The 18,069-nt window shown below is 42.7% G+C and overlaps 1 protein-coding gene across 1 annotated transcript; it reads right to left on the bottom strand.

The window, feature by feature from the left end:
- Positions 1-9,925: 9,925 nt before the first annotated feature.
- Positions 9,926-10,764, bottom strand: LOC122441578 (60S ribosomal protein L7-like). Its single transcript, XM_043468356.1, has one exon. It carries the CDS (start codon positions 10,743-10,745, stop codon positions 9,999-10,001), a length of 747 nt encoding a protein of 248 aa, XP_043324291.1. The 5' UTR covers positions 10,746-10,764; the 3' UTR covers positions 9,926-9,998.
- Positions 10,765-18,069: the final 7,305 nt, after the last annotated feature.

Raw genomic sequence — 18,069 nt, 5'->3', positions numbered from 1 at the left:
GGATCTTCCTGACCCAGGAATTGAACCAGGGTCTCCTGCATTGCAGGCAGTGTTGGTGTATAAAAGTAAGCATATGTTTGAAGAATCCCATGAACAGAGGAGCCTGGTGGGCTACAGTCCACGGAGTCGCAAAGAGTCGAACACGACTGAGTGACTTCACTTTCACTTAAAAAAAAAAATTAATATATTTTTAAATTTAACATATCACAAGCCTTTTTCATGACGGTAAATCATGTTCTAAGTTATTTAACAGCTATTTTATTTTGTTATACTTTATTTACTTAGTTTAATAATGTATACTTGACATCTTCATTTTTGGTGTGTTCATAACACAGCAGTGAATAACTCTGTACCTACGTCTTTGTGGACATCTCTGCCAATAACTTGGAGACTGGGACAAATCCTAGAAGTAGAATTACTGACCTGTAGAAGTCTTGTACCAGTTTACACCTCCTTTAGCAGTGTTTGAGAATACTGTCCCATCACCAGTGCTTTTAGGACCAACCCCATCATGTTCCTGTCATCTATCTACCATCAGAAGATGAAGTCATTTATCTTCTTACTGCTTCATTTATCATTGAATCCAGTAGTTCTCATTCTTGTCTGTTTATCAGGATCACCGCACCCAGCCAACCCTGGAGATTGTGTTTCAGGTGGTCTGTGGCACAGGCTTCATTTTCTAAAAGTTCCCCAGTTGATTCTGTTGTGCGCTTAGGACTGAAGACCGTGCCCAGCCCTCCTACCCCTTCCTCTGTGCTGTCTACAGTCCAGCCCTCTGTGTTCTCTCTTCATGTCTTGCCTTAACTGAAACTGGGTTCCTCTTGCACTCCCTCAGTAGAATGTCTCCTGACAGCCTTTTCGAGGCTGATTTTCTCCACACCTATGTTCTTCAGGTCCTGAAGGAGGGTTAGATTAATTGTGCTCTGTTGCTGATTCAAATCTTTTTTTTCCATTAACTGACCACAAACAAACCAGCTTCAGAGCTGTCAGACTTTTCTGTTCCTCATCCCAACTTGCTACTGGCATTTGCCACCTCTCTTCACTGATAACTATAGCACTTGGCTTGTAGTGCTTCTTTTCTGCTCCTTCTGTGGTCATTCTTGGCAACTGTAACACCACAAAAATGATCCATCGAATACCTGAACTTTTTTTCAGCTCCCATGATATCTTTTCCCACTCCATTTCCAACTGGTCCTAAGTAGGACTAGTCCTCAGTCACATTGTCTGCCTGTATCCATACTGCCTCCCAAATCTAAATTTTTGACAATTATCACTCCTAACCTTTCAACTCATTTACTCCTGTATTTCCTTTCAAGCAATCCTCTGATCTCATCAAAACCTTATTCTCTGGCCTTACCGCTTATTCATACATCTCACACTCATCTCACTTCCTTCCTTACTCAGCTTAGATGCAGTGGTCCAGCACGGCAACCCATTCTTCTCTTTTCTTTAAAAATTTGGCCATGCCAGGTGACATGTGGGATCTTAGTTTCCCCACCAGGGATGGAACCCGTGGCCCTGGCATTGGAAGTGCAGAGTCTTAACCACTGGACCTCCAGGGAAGTCCCAGTTATTCTTATATGTACATTTGTAGTCTCTTTGTGGTGTGTATGTGTGTTAGTCACTCAGTCGTGCCTGACTCTTTGTGACCCCATGGACTGTAGCCCACCAGGCTCCTCTGTCCATGGGGTTTTCCAGGCAAGAATACTGGAATGGGTTCCCATTTCTTTCTCCAGGGGATCTTCCTGACCCAGGGATCAAACCTGCATCTCTTGTGTCTTCTGCATTTGCTACTTAAGTGTTGGGGTCCTTTAATGGACCAGAACCTGGTGGTACGGAGTCGACGATAAGAACGTAAAAGAGAGAAAGAGGCTGATATTCCCTGGTTTACGCAGAGGACCAATAAAGCCCTTGACACAGGACTTCCATCGCTCACGAAGGCACCAGGCGCCCTCTCGAGGGGCTGAAGGCACAAAATGCCTTCTAGAGAGGGTCTTGGAAGCTCGGGCAGGAAAGTGAGCACGAGTCTCCACACTCCAGAGAATCAGCCAGAAAAAGAGAGAGAGAGAAACAAAAAAGGCACGGGGACCTAAGCTCTGATGGAGCAAAGGTGCTTTAGTGATTTTTCTATGAGTATATATGACTGTGGTACAAGAAACATCTTTCGGGAATGATAGAGATCAGAAAACCAAACGTACAGCAACTGTTACCAAGGGAACAAGGGGTAATGTTAGTTCCAAGGTCAGGAGACAATCCATATCTCAAGGAAGGGGAGCAAGACTAAGCAATTTTGTCAAAAAGAGAATGTTTACTAAAGGATACCCAAGCCTGCCTCACACCATGACCTCAGTCCCTGGGAGCAGCATGCTGTTCCCCTTGAAGAGGGACAAAGGACTCATGAGAGACAGCTCGTAGAAATCCTGTCAAACATCCCCTGACACTTAAGTCACCTGAGAAGCCCCAAGCATGTGGTAAGTGCTAGGAAAAAAAAAGATAAAAAGGATCAGGATGAGGAGTGCTGGGGACGGGGAGGTTTAATTAATTAATTAAAACATTGTGGCATAAAATACATAAGATGCACACATCTTGTACAGCTCAGTTTTCACAAATGTACACACCTACATAACCACCACCTAGGTCAAAATATAGACGCTTCCCACTGTCCCAGAAAGTTCCCATGTGCCCCCTTTCCATAGATAGTTACATGTCAATCCTCCTGTTATGGGGGGAGGGGGGCACTGACCCATTTTCTGTTACTTTGTTTTGCCGGATTTTGAACATTATCTGCATGAATTCACGCATATGTATGCTTGGGTCTGGTTTCCTTCAGCTTCAGCCAACACTGAACGTTTGTACTGCTGAGTTGTTGCCAGGATTCATGCTTTAGTAGGCTCTATTGCATCCCACGGGTAGATATGTATGTATATGTCCAGGGGTGACATTGGAACTGATTCCAGTTTGGGTAGCTGTGACATCCCCATGCGTGTCTCTTGGGTGGGTTGTAGGAGAGGAACTGCCTAGTTGAAGGGTCAACCAAGGAGGGTCCTGTTCACCTCTTTGCCTAGGGGCCTGAGGCATAACCTAGAATACTTTCCTTTTTTCTCTCACTCTATCTTCTCTCTCGCTCTCTTTTTTTAAAGATTTGCTGTAAATTATGAAAGTACAATAACACATTTACAGGAGACTTGGAAAATACAGAACAAGGTTACCTGTAGTCCCACTGTATATTCAGATTTTTCACTGGAGGACTTCCCTGGTGGCTCAGCGGTAAGGACCATGCCCGCCAATGCACGTGGGCTCTTCAGTAAGCCTGGGCGCCACAGCTACTGAACCTGTGCTCTGGAGCCCATGCACTGCAACAAGAGAAGCCACTGTGATCAGCAGCCTGAGCACCACAACTAGAGAAAAAGCCCACACAGCAGCAAAGACCCAGCACCGCCAATAAATAAATAACTAATTACAAAAAGATTTTTAGTTGGAGAGTTCAATACCAAACTCTCAAAAACTAATAGAATGAATGTACAGAGAAGTAGAAGGATATAGTAGACCTGAAAAGCACTGTGAACCAATTCAACATAATTAATATTTATAAAATTTTCACACAACAGGAGGATACAAATTCTATTCAAGTTCCCATAGACTGTAAATTAGGAGACACTGGAACATATCCAGGGACATAAAACAAGGTGCAAAATTTTCATGGTCTAAAGGTATTAAAATAATATAAAGTCTGTTCTCTTATTACTGTGGAATTATACTAGAAATCAATATCTAAAGATATTCGAAAATAACCCACATATTTTCAAGTGTGGTGTGACATTCACCAAGAGAGATCTTCAACTTAGCCATCGAAAGCCTCAAAGTTAGACTGAAAAAAACACATTGAATGACCGCGCAGAAGAAAGCATTTTAACAAGAAATTAGTATCAAGATGATAAATTAATATTAATGATACTTTAAACAAAATACCATGTATTTGGAAATTAAATGTCTGCTTTTAAATGATGGTTGCATCTAAGAAGCCATAACAAGGAAAATTAGAAAATGTTTGTAATAGAATAAAAATGGAAAGAGAATTTACCAGAATTTGCTGTGTGCAGCTGAAGTTGCTCAATGCCGTTAAATACAATGGGGATCTTGAATAAGGAATGAAAACAAATAATGGACACTAGCATAAAATTTTGTGAAATTTGAACAAAATCTGTACTTTAATGATGCTATAGAGGTTTACTCTTTTAAGTGGGATGATGGGGGTGTGCTTCATCGTGAAGGTGACATTTGAGCGAAGACTTGGAAGAGGTGAGGCAATAAACCATGCAGATATTTCAGGGAATCGTATTCCAGAAAAAAGGAAGTACTGAAGCCTGAGGAATGAGGGTGCATATCCTGTGAAAGGGATCAGTCAAGCTGTTAGGGGTCAGGTCACGTAGGGCTTCTACACAGTTAAAAGAAATTTTTAGTAGAAGGCAAACTGGAAACTATTAAGGCATTTTGAGCAGAAATGACTGGGTCATTTTCGTTGTTGGAATGAGACTAGATTGTACTGGGGTGGGCAGGGCAGAAAAAGAAAAAGAAAGATCAATTAGGAAGTGATGGAAATAGTTCAGGTGAGAGATGATGATTGTGGATCAGATGGTAAGAAATAGATTTGGGATATACTTTGAAAAATGTCAAAAGACCGACAAAGGTTTGTCTAGTCAAAGCTATGGTTTTTCCTGTAGTCATGTATGGATGTGAGAGTTGGACCATAAAGAAAGCTGAGTGAAGAATTGATCCTTATGAACTGTGGCATTGGAGAAGACTCTGGACTGCAAGGAGATCCAACCAGTCTATCCTAAAGGAAATCAGTCCTGAATATTCATTGGAAGGACTGATGCTGAAGCTGAAATTCCAATACTTTGGCCATGTGATGCAAAGAGCTGACTCATTGGAAAAGACCCTGATGCTGGGAAAGATTGACGGCAGGAGGAGAAGGGGATGACAGAAGATAAGATGTTTGGATGGCATCACCGACACAATGGACATGGGTTTATCCGGAGCAAGCTCCAGGAGTTGGTGATGGACAGGGAAGCCTGGCATGCTGCAGTCCACGGGGTCACAAAGAGTCAGACATGACCGAACAACTCAACTGAACTGATAGTTTGATGAAATAATAAGCCATAATATAACATTAAAAAAAATAAGACATTTGGTATTATTTCAAATCTTTACAACAGTGCTTGAAAGTTTTCAAGGATGATAAAACTGAGTCTGAGAGAGGCAAAGCAAATTGCTTTAGGCATGTAGCTACTAAGTTTTTCTATACTAATCAGACGTCTTATTTTTCATAACAAAATCCTTTCTAGCTAGTTTACATGGGAAGGGATTCACAAAGGCTCTTCAAAATTTGCAGAATTTTTGGAAAAGCTAGGCTGAGCTGCTAGGAACAACTTCCAGAACCACAGATCAGATTCAACCATGTAATAGAGCTGAAGGCAAAACACATGGACTCTGCTGTGGACAGAGGAGACAGTTCCATCACCACTGACTTCAGAACCAGCTACCTTTGCTTCCCTGGATGTTTTTTGTTTGTTTGTTTTTTCAGAAAACTTGCTTTCAAAACAAAGTCTTGCATGTGTATTTCTGATTGGTAGACTTTAATACACTTATATTAATTTCAAAATTTCAAATGTATCTTTGGAATGAATTCAAAATGTATTTTGAAATGGATTCAAAATTTCACTGCATTTAAAAAATCTATTTCAAATGAGGGAGGTAGGATTTATATTGGAGGCATTATCCAAGTGAGAGGAAGCTGTTTGAGAGATTCCAGGAAGGGATAAATGTTCACTGCAGTCACTCTGGATGCCCTACATCAGTGTACACCCTTCTCCCATCCTTAAGCCTCCAGGCTGCAGAACACAATGCAGCTGTCTGTTATATGAAATATGCTACTCACTCCCCAAAAGGGGAAGCCCCTAGTTCCAGTTGCTTGCATTCAGCTCTATATTCAGGATTTTGGTTTGCTGTTCATTCTTCTAATTTAAACACATGCTCTTCTTAATGCCTTGCAAAGTGAAAGTGAAGTCTCTTAGTTGTGTCCGACTCTTTGCGACCCCATGACTATAGCCTGCTAGGCTCCTCCATCCATGGGATTTTCCAGGTAAGAATACTGGAGTGGGTTGCCATTTCCTTCTCCAGGGGATCTTCCTGACCCAGCGAACAAATCCGGGTCTCCCACATTGCAGGCAGATTCTTTATGTCTGAGCCACCAGGGAATCGCTACCCTGGATAAATTATAAAATATATCAACAGAGACTATATACAATATATATTGGGGAAGGGAGAGGAGAAAGATTTAGCACATATATTTATAAAACATAACTCACCACCAAGGGGAAATACAAGAATACAGTTAATATTTATTTATTCCATGTTGCCTTGCCCTCAGCCATAACTTGATTTGCCTTTACCTAGTTCACTTTAGTTCAGTTCAGTCACTTAGTCATATCTGACTCTTTGCAACCCCATGGACTGCAGCATGCCAGGCTTCCCTGTCCATCACCAACTCCTGGAGTTTGCTCAAACTCATGTCCACTGAGTCGCTGATGCCATCTGACCATCTCATCCTCTGTTGGCCCCTTCTCCTCCCGCCTTCAATCTTTCCCCGCATCAGGTTCTTTTCAAAGGAGTCAGCTCTTTGCATCAGGTGTCCAAAGTATTGGAGTTTCAGCTTCAGCATCAGTCCTTCCAATGAATATTCAGAACTGATTTCCTTTAGGACTGACTGGTTGGATTTCCTTGAAGTCCAAGGGACTCTCAAGAGTCTTCTCCAATACCACAGTTCAAAAGCATCAATTCTCTGGTGCTCAGTTTTCTTTATGGGCCAACTCTCATATCCATACATGATTACTAGAAAAACCATAACTTTGATTAGATGGATCTTGGTCAGTAATGTCTTTGCTTTTTAATATGCTGTCTAGGTTGGTCATGACTTCTTCCAAGGAGCAAGGGTCTTTTAAATTTCATGGCTGCAGTCACCATCTGCAATGATTTTGGAGCCCAGGAAAATAAAGTCTCTCACTGTTTCTATTGTTTCTCCATTTATTTGCTATGAAGTTATGGGTCTGAATGCCACAATCTTAGTTTTTTGAATGTTGAGCTTTAAGCCAACTTTTTCACTCTCCTTTCTCACTTTCATCAAGAGGCTCTTTAGTTCCTCTTCACTTTCTGCCATAAGGGTGGTGTCATCTGCATATCTGAGGTTATGGATATTTCTCCTGGCAATCTTGATTCCAGCTTGTGCTTCATTCAGTTCGGCATTTCACATGATGTACTCTACATATAAGTTAAAAAAGCAGGGTGACAATATACAGCCTTGATGTACTCCTTTCCCAATTTGGAACCAATCTGTACCATGTCCCATTCTAACTGTTGCTTCTTGACATACAGATTTCTGTATGTCATACAGAACCTGCATACAGATTTCTCAGGAGGCAGGTAAGGTGATATTCCCATCTCTTGAAGAATGTTCCACAGTTTGTTGTGATCCACACAGTAAAAGGCTTTAGTGTTGTCAGTGAAGCAGAAGTAGATGTTTTTCTGGAATTCTCTTGCTTTTTCTGTGATCCAACAGATTTTGGCAACTTGATCTCTGGTTCTTCGGTCTTTTTAAATCCAAGTTGAACGTCTGAATGTTCTTGGTTCACGTACTGTTGAAGCCTAGCTTGGAGGATTTTGAGCACTACTTTGCTAGCGTCCTTTACCTGGTGGAGTATCTTTATTCCTGAGGATCTGAGTCCTGGGTGACCTTCTGTTTCTCTGGGGTTGCTTTAGTTGCGTTAACTTTCACCATTTCATGGGGAAGTATAAGGAGGACACTTTATTTTTTAACATTCCTCCAGCCTGTCTCAGGAAGCAGTCCTATTTCCCTAACACCCAGGATCAGTGACCTCAGCTGAAATGGTCAACCCTCCCCCTTTCACCCGCTTTGCTTGTTTAGTGGTATGGTGTAAGGAATCTGAAATGACTGAGTGCCAGTCTCCACTGGTAGATGCCCCTGGTGGAAACATTTCTCTTTTGGGCATTTTCTATATCGTGTGCACTGGCACATATTTATATTCCCTTCAGAATTGTTCTGCATACACTGATTGTTTTGACTCATCAGAGAAACCCAAGCTTCCAGGTGGGTACAGAGGTGTATCAAATGTCAAAATCTTTTTCCTAACGTGACTCTCTTCATATTCAATAAAGTCACCTGCAACTAAAGATAATGCCTATAAGAAAAAGAAAGAAAGAAGAAAGGAGAAGAGTTGCATAGTAATGGAAGAGCTGCCTCAAGATTTGATAAGTGTTCTGGAAGAATATGGTGACTTCCCTTTGGGGACATTGTAGAATTCTTTTATTTTAAACTTTAAAAAATATTTATTATTTTATTAATTTATTTTTTGGCTGTATTGGGTCTCAGTTGCAGCATGTGGGATCTAGTTCCCTGACCAGGAATTGAACCTGGCCTCCCTGCATTGGGAGTCAAGAGTCACTGGAACACTAGGGAATCCCAGGACACTGTAGAATTCTTGAGTTGGATGGGTGGGTCAGGGTAAAGCCCTTCTAATTCAAAGGATCTATTTCCATCCTTGCCTTCATTGGTGCTTGAGAGATGAATGGATTGTGACTGTGACCTTAGGACTAGCAGCAGGGATCTCAGAATGGATGAAAGATAACACTGAGAACTTTATATCTTAACCAGCTCTGCCATCTTGAAAACCATCATATTTTTTTTTTTTAAATCTTGTAGCTTTTAGATCATAAGCTCTCAAAGATTTATTTTTTGGCAGCAAGCAACATTCAGAAAATCTGTCTTTATTGTGAAGTCTGAATATTCCAATTTATTAATTTGTTTAACCCAGTGGAATTATTAGAGGACATCAGGCATGTCTAATTGTCACCAATTTATTTCAAATAGTTATAAACAGAATTACAAAACATTTCTTTCCTTGGGCCTATATACTCTCTGTATTATGCCTTTGCAAACAGTGTATGTGAGACTATTTTCTTTTCTGTGTGTGTATGCATTCAGCACATTAATTGAGTGCCTGCTACATTCCAGCTAATTTCATGCTGGGGACACACCGGTAACCTGCAGGCACAGTCTTTTTGCCTTAGCCTTTCCATTCTAGCGAGGGATGCTAGTACACACCAAAATTGGCTCTTATCTCCTGCTGCGAAGTTAAGGATGGCCTGTCATTTACCTAGAATACAGCAGGGGGCAGATGAAGTCCATCTTTCAAAGTCATTTATGGCAACCCAGCATTTTAGACGACAGCAAATTAGAATTACTCCAGTTTTTGAAGGAAGCTGGAATCTGGTTTTGCATTTTGCTCAGGGCTTACCTGACTTTAGGTATCTCTGGCATCAAATCTGGGAAAAAGTCAAACTACAGGAACATTTTCTCTTCATATTCAATGAACATCTGCATGCATACTTCAGAGTAAGTATTTTTGGGGAATAGTTGTGAGGGATGCTTGCTAAGTAAAGGGATTTTATTCTCAATGCTTTAAAAAATAACTATTAAGTAGATTTAATATTAACTTATATAATATTGTCTACAAATCTGATTTTTTTATTTAGATGTTTGCTTAAACTGAGTTGTAGCCGCGCTTTGATTTTTGATGAGAGGATGAGTAAAGAGACCATCGTTTTCTTTAGCTAAACTTATTCCCATTTCAGAAATAGTAGCCACTCCCACATCCCTTCGGAGTGAATAAGAGGAAATGTTAGAAATGTAGAGAAAGAAACTTCACATGCGTGTATGTGTATGTTTGTGTGTGTGTCATATTGTTATGGCCATGAGAATGCATCAGAGGAGCAGAAGAGAGGAAAGGCCCAGGGATGTGGGGTGTTGCATTTTGGCCAAAGACCTTGAGAAAATATTCTAATTTTGGACTTTTTTTTTTTTTTCAATTTGTTTCAATTGTTTATTAACGGACCAGATTACAAAAATAATCCTGGTAGATACCTTAGTTCATCCTTCTAATAAGCCTGTTGATCTGGTCTTCCCTGTTGCCAGCATCTCCACCCTCTACAAAATGGGTGGTCTTTTTCTTCATTCCACCTCGTGGAGAAGACAATTTAAAGGGCCACAGGAAGTTGTTTGCTTCTTTGAAACGTTTTCCAACAGTATAGATCTCATGAATCAGATCCTCCATGCAGATGATTCCGTATTTCCCAAGAGATCGAGCAATCAATGCGTTGTCTGTCAGGGCAATTCGCTTTTTGTTGATTTTGCCATAACCACGCTTGTAGATCAATTCATTTACAGACTTCAGATTTGGGTACCCCCATGCAATGTATGGCTCCACAATTCTCAGCATGTTAATTGATGCCTTGTTGAGCTTCACAAAGGTGCCATTGAAGATCTGCCGGAGGTGAAGGAGCTGCAGCACCTTTCGAACCTTTGGGCTCACACCGTTGATACCTCTGATCCTGATGACAAATGCCAATTTGGGTTCCGCGGGTACATAGAAGTTGCCAGCTTTCCGTGCCATCCTAGCCATTCGAATTTCGGTTCTGTACATCTGCCTGTATTCCTTGTGGTAATGCTTAGCTTTTTCATAAATAAGCTTCCTCCTTGCCTTTCGAAGCATCTTTTGGGCAAACTTCTTTCTCAGGCGCTTGATCTTAAGCTCTGCGAAATTCTTTCGCTTTTTCTTAAGGGTTTCTGGCACAGCAGGAACCTTCTTTTTCTTCTCTTCTGCACCCTCCATGGTTCCAGCCGGGAAAGAGGAAGTCAATTTTGGACTTTTTAATGGTACATTAGGTTTGCTGGGTACTCTAAAGTAGTCAATTGAGTATGAAGCTAGGCATTGGGCTTTTCTACACAAAAGAAGATCTGAGCTAGAGAGGAGAATTACCTGAGCAGATGCCTTTTATCAACCAGCACCTTGCCGGGCTTGTTCCTTAATCTACGGCTTCCCTGGCCCTCCTGTTCTGTTACTCTCCATGGGTCAAATAAAGGAAAGTTGCACCAACTCTCTTTGGCAATGACTTCCTAGACAGTAAGTGGGTGAGTGGAAAGGGAGGGAGCTAAATCAATCTCTAGTGAATCTGAGAGTCAGTCACATCTTCTTATTCTGTTGAATTATTTCTCTTCCCCAATAGATAGTAAGTTCTGTGGACCAAGGTCATGTTTATCTTGTTCACCATGACTTTCCTGTGCCTATACATTTTTCACACACCAGTGTTTAGGAGCATAAAAAACAGCCCTCCCACTGATCTCATTAAGAAAAGCCTAAAGAGATTAAAAAATGTGGATAATCCCAGCCATGAGTTATTTGGAATTGTATGTGTGCATGTATGTGACTGATTTCCAATCACCTGTCACTGGTTCACCTATGAGTATGATGAAGTAGAGAGGTAATGAGCAGGAATAGCTAAGGAATTCTGAATTGGCTCAATGTTAAAGAATCCATCTGTAAGGAAGGAGATGAGAGAGACCTGGGTTCAATCCCTGGGTCAGGAAGATCCCTTGAAGAAGGAAGTGGCAACCCAGTCCCATATTCTTGCCTGGAGAATCCCATGGACAGAGGGGCCTGGTGGGCTACAGTCCATGGGGTCACAAAGAGTCAGACATGACTTAGTGACTAAACACACACACACACAATATAAGAGTCCTGAAATATCTTCAAAGTTGACCATCTAGGAGGCTTCCCTGGAGGTCTAGTGGTTAAGAATCCACCTTGCAATGCAAGTTTGACCCCTGGTCAGGGAACTAAGATCCCACATATCACAGAGCAACTAAGCCCACATGCCACAACTAGAAAATCCATGTGCTGCAAGGAAAGATCCTGCATTAGGCAACAAAGATCCAGCAAGCCGCAACTAAGACCTGACACAGCCAAGTACATTTTTGTTGACCATCCAATATTGTGAAATGAAGTGAAGTGAGAGTCGCTCAGTTGTGTCCAACTCTTTGTGACCTCAGGGACTAGACAGTCCATGGAATTCTCCAGGCTAGAATACTGGAGTGGGTAGCCTTTCCCTTTTCCAGGGGATCTCTCCAACCCAGGGATCTAACCCAGGTCTCTTGCATTGTAGGAGGATTCTTTACCAACTGAACTATCAGGGAAGACCTATCCAATATTGTAGACTCTTTGAATTAGAGGGGTCTTACCCTGCCACCCATCCAAGTCAGGAATTCTACAGTGTCTCCAAAGGAAGTCACCATTATCTGCTGAAACACTCACCAAATCTTGAGGCAGTTATTCCAGTACTACAAAGCTTTCCTTCCTTCTTTCTTTCTTTTTGACAGGAGGATGTTTAAAAAATATAGAAAAGGGCATTCATATGCCCACTGCCTAGGATGGACAAGTACTAATGTTATGTTGTTTGACCTCAGTCATCCATCACTGGGAAATAGTTCTCCATGGATCTCTCACCTTTTTGCACATATAGGAGTGAACTACTGGACCATCTTTTCAAGGATGTTTGGATGGTAAACAAGTGTGGAAGGTAGAAATAGTGGTTGCCTTCAGAATAAAGGGCAGATTTCTTAAAATCTTGGAAGACAGAGTGTGTCTTGCACTGGAGCAACAAAATGCTGATTTCTCACTACTGCTAGTGCTGTGAGTAACAATCTGCCTTTTGTTTCTGGCCTAAGAGTTTTGTGCCCGCATCTGGGAAACTGTGGCACATTACTATTTAAACTGTCCTAGGCCAGAGAAAACAGGTGGAAATAGCTCCCAAGTAATATTAATATTAAAACTTGATAAGGATAGAAAAAGAAGAAAACCAGACAATTTTACTTATGAATGTAGAAGCTAAACTACTAAACAAAAATTAGTAAGCACAATCCAGTAGAAAGTTACACAAAGAATGAAAGGAAATTAAGCCCACATTTATTTCAGAATTGTAAAGATAGTCTAAAAGTTGAAAATTCATAAAAAAATTACTGTGTTCAGATGAAAAGAGAAAAAACCTATATTATTACAGCAGTAGAAAGTAAAGCATTGATAACATGTAGTGACAATTACTAATAGAAATTCCACATAAATTAAAGATAAAATAAGACTTTAAACATGCTGATAACTACTGAATTATGAAATAGAGAAGCCATTTTAAAATCGGGAACAAATAGCATTGACCACTTTTATTATTACTAACTGTTGTTTTGGAAGTTTCAAATAATTCAGTGAGACAGTAAAATATGTAAAATGTTAGAGAAAAACCAGTCACAGAGAGTCAGGATGAGCCACAAAAAAATTAGGAACTTGAAATGCACAGACATGGATAGAAATCTTACTTTGTCTCCATTTCATCTATGGAACTTTGGGCAAGCTATTTAATTTTTTTTTACAGTTCAGTTTTCTCTTCAGTGAAATGGATATAATAATAATTTTTGGAGATTTTGCACATATTAAATTCCCTCCACTCTTGTCAAAGGGCCCAGCTCAGTGGCCTGACACACACTCGGTTCCACAACTGTTCATTCTTTCCAACACTTTCAACCTCTGAGAATGTGAAAAACAGTAAGATTCTGGATGTTTGTGAAGGCTATGTATCACTATATGTGAAGTCTATAATGTCACTATACCATTCTCTGTAATTAAGAATGACACCAATATAGAAATGCCTAATTCTTTTCACTCAAGCTTCTTCCAGAAACCTGAGAACTTTCAATACTTGAAACCTAAATTGATGATTCTGCCTCTTCCAGAAGAAAATCAATAAACATTAGTGCCTCTTTGGCAGACAAATTATAGGAACCACAAGTTCCACAATGTTTCATAATCTTATGAAATGTCATAATCTTATGACAAATCCCATCTGAGTTCCTGGGGAAAGAATCTTTTCTTACCAGGATCCCACTGGTCAGGCCCAGAGTCGGTGGTGCCTCCCTCCCTTGGTTTTGCCACTTTGCTCATATGATTTGTCTGCACTTCCACCTTCTGTGAGCTTGGCCATTTCCTGGCTTGGTGGGTTCCCAGCCCTGCAGAGCCAGCCCTTCGCCATGGAGAGTCCTGGGAAGGCTCCTGCTTTGGCCGTGGACTATTGGGCCTCAGCTCCAGCAATAACATGTCAGGCTGAAGGTTTACTTCTCTGGAACTTTTTAAAATAAGATTTATTTATTTATTTTTGGCTGTCCCGAGTCTCTGTGGCTGTGTGGGCTCTCTTTAGTTGTGGCGAGTGGGGGCTGCTCTTGTTGTGGAGCACAGGAGCGTGTGAGCTTCAGTAGTTGCAGCTCACGGGCTTAGTTGCTCCAGGGCCTGTGGGAATCTTCCTGGACCAAGGATCGAAACCATTCCCCCTGCATTGGCAGGTGGGTTCTTATCTACTGGACCATCAGGGAAGTGGTCTCTGGAACATTTTTTAGAGCTTATGGCTCAGCCTTCTCTGCTCATCTGTGTGAAGTAATCTTTGAGTTGCTTCACTTCTGGATCTTCTTCCTCAAAACCCATAATTTTAGTCAATTCGAAGAAAACATCAGACAACTCGGAGGGAGGGACAATGTATGATCAGGAATCTTCACAATGGTCAAAGTCATGATAAACAAGGAAAGACAGAAAAATGGCCACAGATTGGAGGAGACAAAGGAGACAGGATGACTAAACACAATGTAGGATCCTGGAATGTTAATGGAGAAATGGGTGAAATCTGAATAATATCTGGAGTGTAGCTTATGGCATGATACCAATGTTAATTTCTTATTAATAATTTTGCCAAATGCGGCATGGTCAGAAAAGATGTTACCATTAGCAGACACTGGGCACAGGATATATGGGAATCCTCAGAGCTACATTTGTAACTTTTCTGTAAATATAAATTTATTTCAAAATCAAAAGTTTATTAAAAAGAAAAAGTCCCTTCGAAGCCTGAGATAACCTCTGGTTGTTATGGTTCAGAAAATGAAGCCAGGTTTCCAATGTCACAACAAATGCTGTCCCACTGGTGGTGTTCTCTCTTCCACTCAGTGATGTGTACAGAGTACAGTGTCAAGTTCAACTGTCATTTTCTTTTAGCTCAAACGGGACTAGGGACCCCTCAGATGTGCCTGTGAGTGAGCCCAGAAACATGCAGGGGGGTCAGGCAACTTTACAAAATGGTGCCTCTCTTTCTACTAGAAAGAGAAGCTCTGTTTAATGACCACACACACAGCCGTGTCCCTATTCCAACTGCCCTACAATGACTGGAGTCAGAGTTTGAAACTCATTGCTAGAGTTTCAGATGTGCTCCCAGGACTATATTTGCCTCAGGGTACTGTGGTTGGACCTGCCAGCCAGGTTGTGTGGCTGGGTGATTTTCTAAATGGCTTCTGGCATTGTGATGGATTCTAGCAGGATCCATGAAGGACCCCCTTCTCTCTAAAGAAAACAGAACCAGCATCAGAAACACTGGGGAGGCAGAGGGGGCTGACGTGAGCTGTCAGAGTGAGGAAGGGGCCAGCAGGAGAGTTAGAAACCTTGACAAGTTTTTCATCTCTCCAGAGGAGTCAAGCTTCTCCAAATTTGTGGTTCCTCCGACTCCACAGGAATTGTATCATTCTGCAGTGTTCCCAGGCAATTATTTCTCCTCGCAAAGCTGAGCCTCCCCTTTCAGGATCCAATCAAGCGACCACAAATCAAAGATAGCTTGGACTCATTCCACTAATAGCATGGAAAGCCATTAGCTGAAGTTGTTTGAAAAGGGAAGTGGCTCAGATATCTCTGGTCTCACCAGAAAAGCTTCTGTAATGTCAGATTATGGTTACCAAATGGCTTAGGGGCTGAGGCATCATGTTTCTCATAAGGAGAGGTTATTTATTGCACCACTGAACCGACACACTCTCCCTTACTCACTTGCACAAGATAAGATGAAGAGTCCTTTCAAGTTGAATTAAGTTTAAAAGGAAAAGCAACACATATGCTCCCAGCTAATGCTTGGGTTTAGCTCTGGTTGTGTAGGAAGAAAGAGTAGATGGCGCCCTCTGTGGGTGGTCTGGGGGGCTCTGCAAGGTCTCTTTGCCCCAGTGAACTTGTGGGGATCATTCCTTTTGATTAGGGCACTCTTTCCAAGAATGTCGTTGTCAAAATGTTAAAAGTCAGGGCTGTTCATCACCATTAACTTACCAGGGACCCATGTTTCTTTGGGGAATTATTTCTCCCAGTCTCCCTTCCCTGCGGTTCTGAGGGCCTGCCAAGTTCAGAACTTCATGCCCTTGTCCAGGGCTTAGATGGGTATCCTTCCCTCAGATCACAGTCATTGGTTCAGGGATGGGCACGTGACAGATTCTGGGGTGATCAGAGGCCTTTCCTCAGACTGATCTAAGAAGAGCTAGTGGTGAAGTCATCTAAACTTGGGGTGGTTGGAGGGGTGGATGAGAATCTAGATTCCAGAGGCTATGTTTTCAGTCACACAGAATGGAGGGAATAAAGCGAAGTGGGGGTAAGGAAAAAGGAGTTTTCATCGAGACCCAGTTCTAAGCATTGAGAGCACAGACATGTGTTTGGATGCTCCAGGTTCTTTCCAATGAAGCCCCTTTTTAACTGAGCATGTTTCTACTGGTTTCCATCACTCTCAAGAAAGAATATTCTAACACTCTCATCAATGTGCCTAACTTCTAGAGCTTTCCACAAATACCAATCCAGCATGGACAAGAAAAGGCTGCTTGCTGGCCTGACTTTGTTGGGGTTAGAGTCCCTGAGTGTACACCCTAGGTGGGCTCCCAACTATCAGGGGCCTCTTCTGGTCAGGATGGAAGACTGAGAAAAAAACATTTTGACTGGACAGCCATGACAGTGGAGGGCCCAAGTGTGGCCTGCTCTTCCTGGGGTTTTCTCCCTTTTGCTCACTGGATTTTCTGGAAGTTTCTTTTGAAGAAAGGGCTTTGTAGCTAGAACTGTTTTCTGTTTACCAGCTGAGAAGATCTTTACCAGTCTCTCCAAGGCTAATGTTCTTTAAGGTTTCGGTTTCTTAATCATCTGGCCTGGGCATGATTAGAGACCTAAGAGATTGCTGTGTTCACAGGCCGGGCAGCCCCGGGGAAGGGGCGGGAGGCGGTCCCCTGGGTGGAGACAGGCCTGAGCTCCCATCCAGGCCTTCCCTGGGGGCCTCCATTTCTGCCAGCCTCTGTAGGCCCCCGCTGAGGTAAGCCTGGAGTATGTCAGTCTCGAGGAGTTTCCGCCTCAGCTGGCCTTTCCCATCCTTGGATGCTCCGTCCCAGTCAGAAGGGTACGTGTGGGCGTGTGGGGTGGTCTGCGATTCCTGACTCCTGGGAAGGCGGCCGCCTGCCCAGCCCAGGTGCTTGGAGGCCCGCGGGAGCCCGAGAGCCTGCTGAGAGTGAGGCCGGATGTGAGGCGGAGGGGGAGGCGGAGCACGTGGGGTGGAGAATAATAAACTCCTTCATGGCTCTGAAGGCTCGCCGAGTCTGATTTTCAATTATAAATAATCCCTGGATTTGTTCAAAGCTCAACAACAGCCCCGACTGCCCTGCAGCTGGGCAGAGCAGCCCATGTGACTTTTAAGATCTCAGGGGTGTCCCACCCCCCTTCTGGCCTTTGCAGTGATGGGGGCGGGGGTCTGAGAACGCAGCTGAGACACATGTATCGAACTGAAATCGAAGTTTTCCGCGTATGTTAACCGAGTTTCTGTGCAGCAGAACTCCGGAAACAAAGAAACTTGTGCTTGCAGTGGGGAACCGTTCATTTGTACAGCTAACCTTTACTGAACACCTACTGTGTGCCTATACGTCCATCCTGCGCTAGGGACTGGGGGGAAAGGTGGGACGGGGGCAGAGAAAAATATGACCTTGTTCCTGAGTGGAGGAAGCAGAGACGAGGGGGAGATAACAGGCTGGGATCCTGGTCTTGTTCGGATGCGCTAGGACGGGCCTCGGAGCCCTGAGGAAGGCCTGGAGGGGCTGTTACCCTATAAGGGAAACTGGTCAGGAGGCCTGAGCTCTGAGTCCTGTCAAGGAAGCTCTAGGAAGCGCCTGCAAATCCCGAAGTCCAGCTCACAGGAGCTGGTGCACAGAAAGAACCCGACCCAAGGGAAGGGGCTGATGGGAGGGCTGGGGGTGAGGGGTGCGTGGAGCCTGAAGCTGCCGGCTCAACACAG

This window comes from Cervus canadensis, chromosome 5, assembly GCF_019320065.1.
Source record: "Cervus canadensis isolate Bull #8, Minnesota chromosome 5, ASM1932006v1, whole genome shotgun sequence".
In the NCBI taxonomy this organism is placed as follows: Eukaryota; Metazoa; Chordata; class Mammalia; order Artiodactyla; family Cervidae; genus Cervus; species Cervus canadensis.
This window is presented reverse-complemented; position numbering and strand designations above follow the sequence as displayed.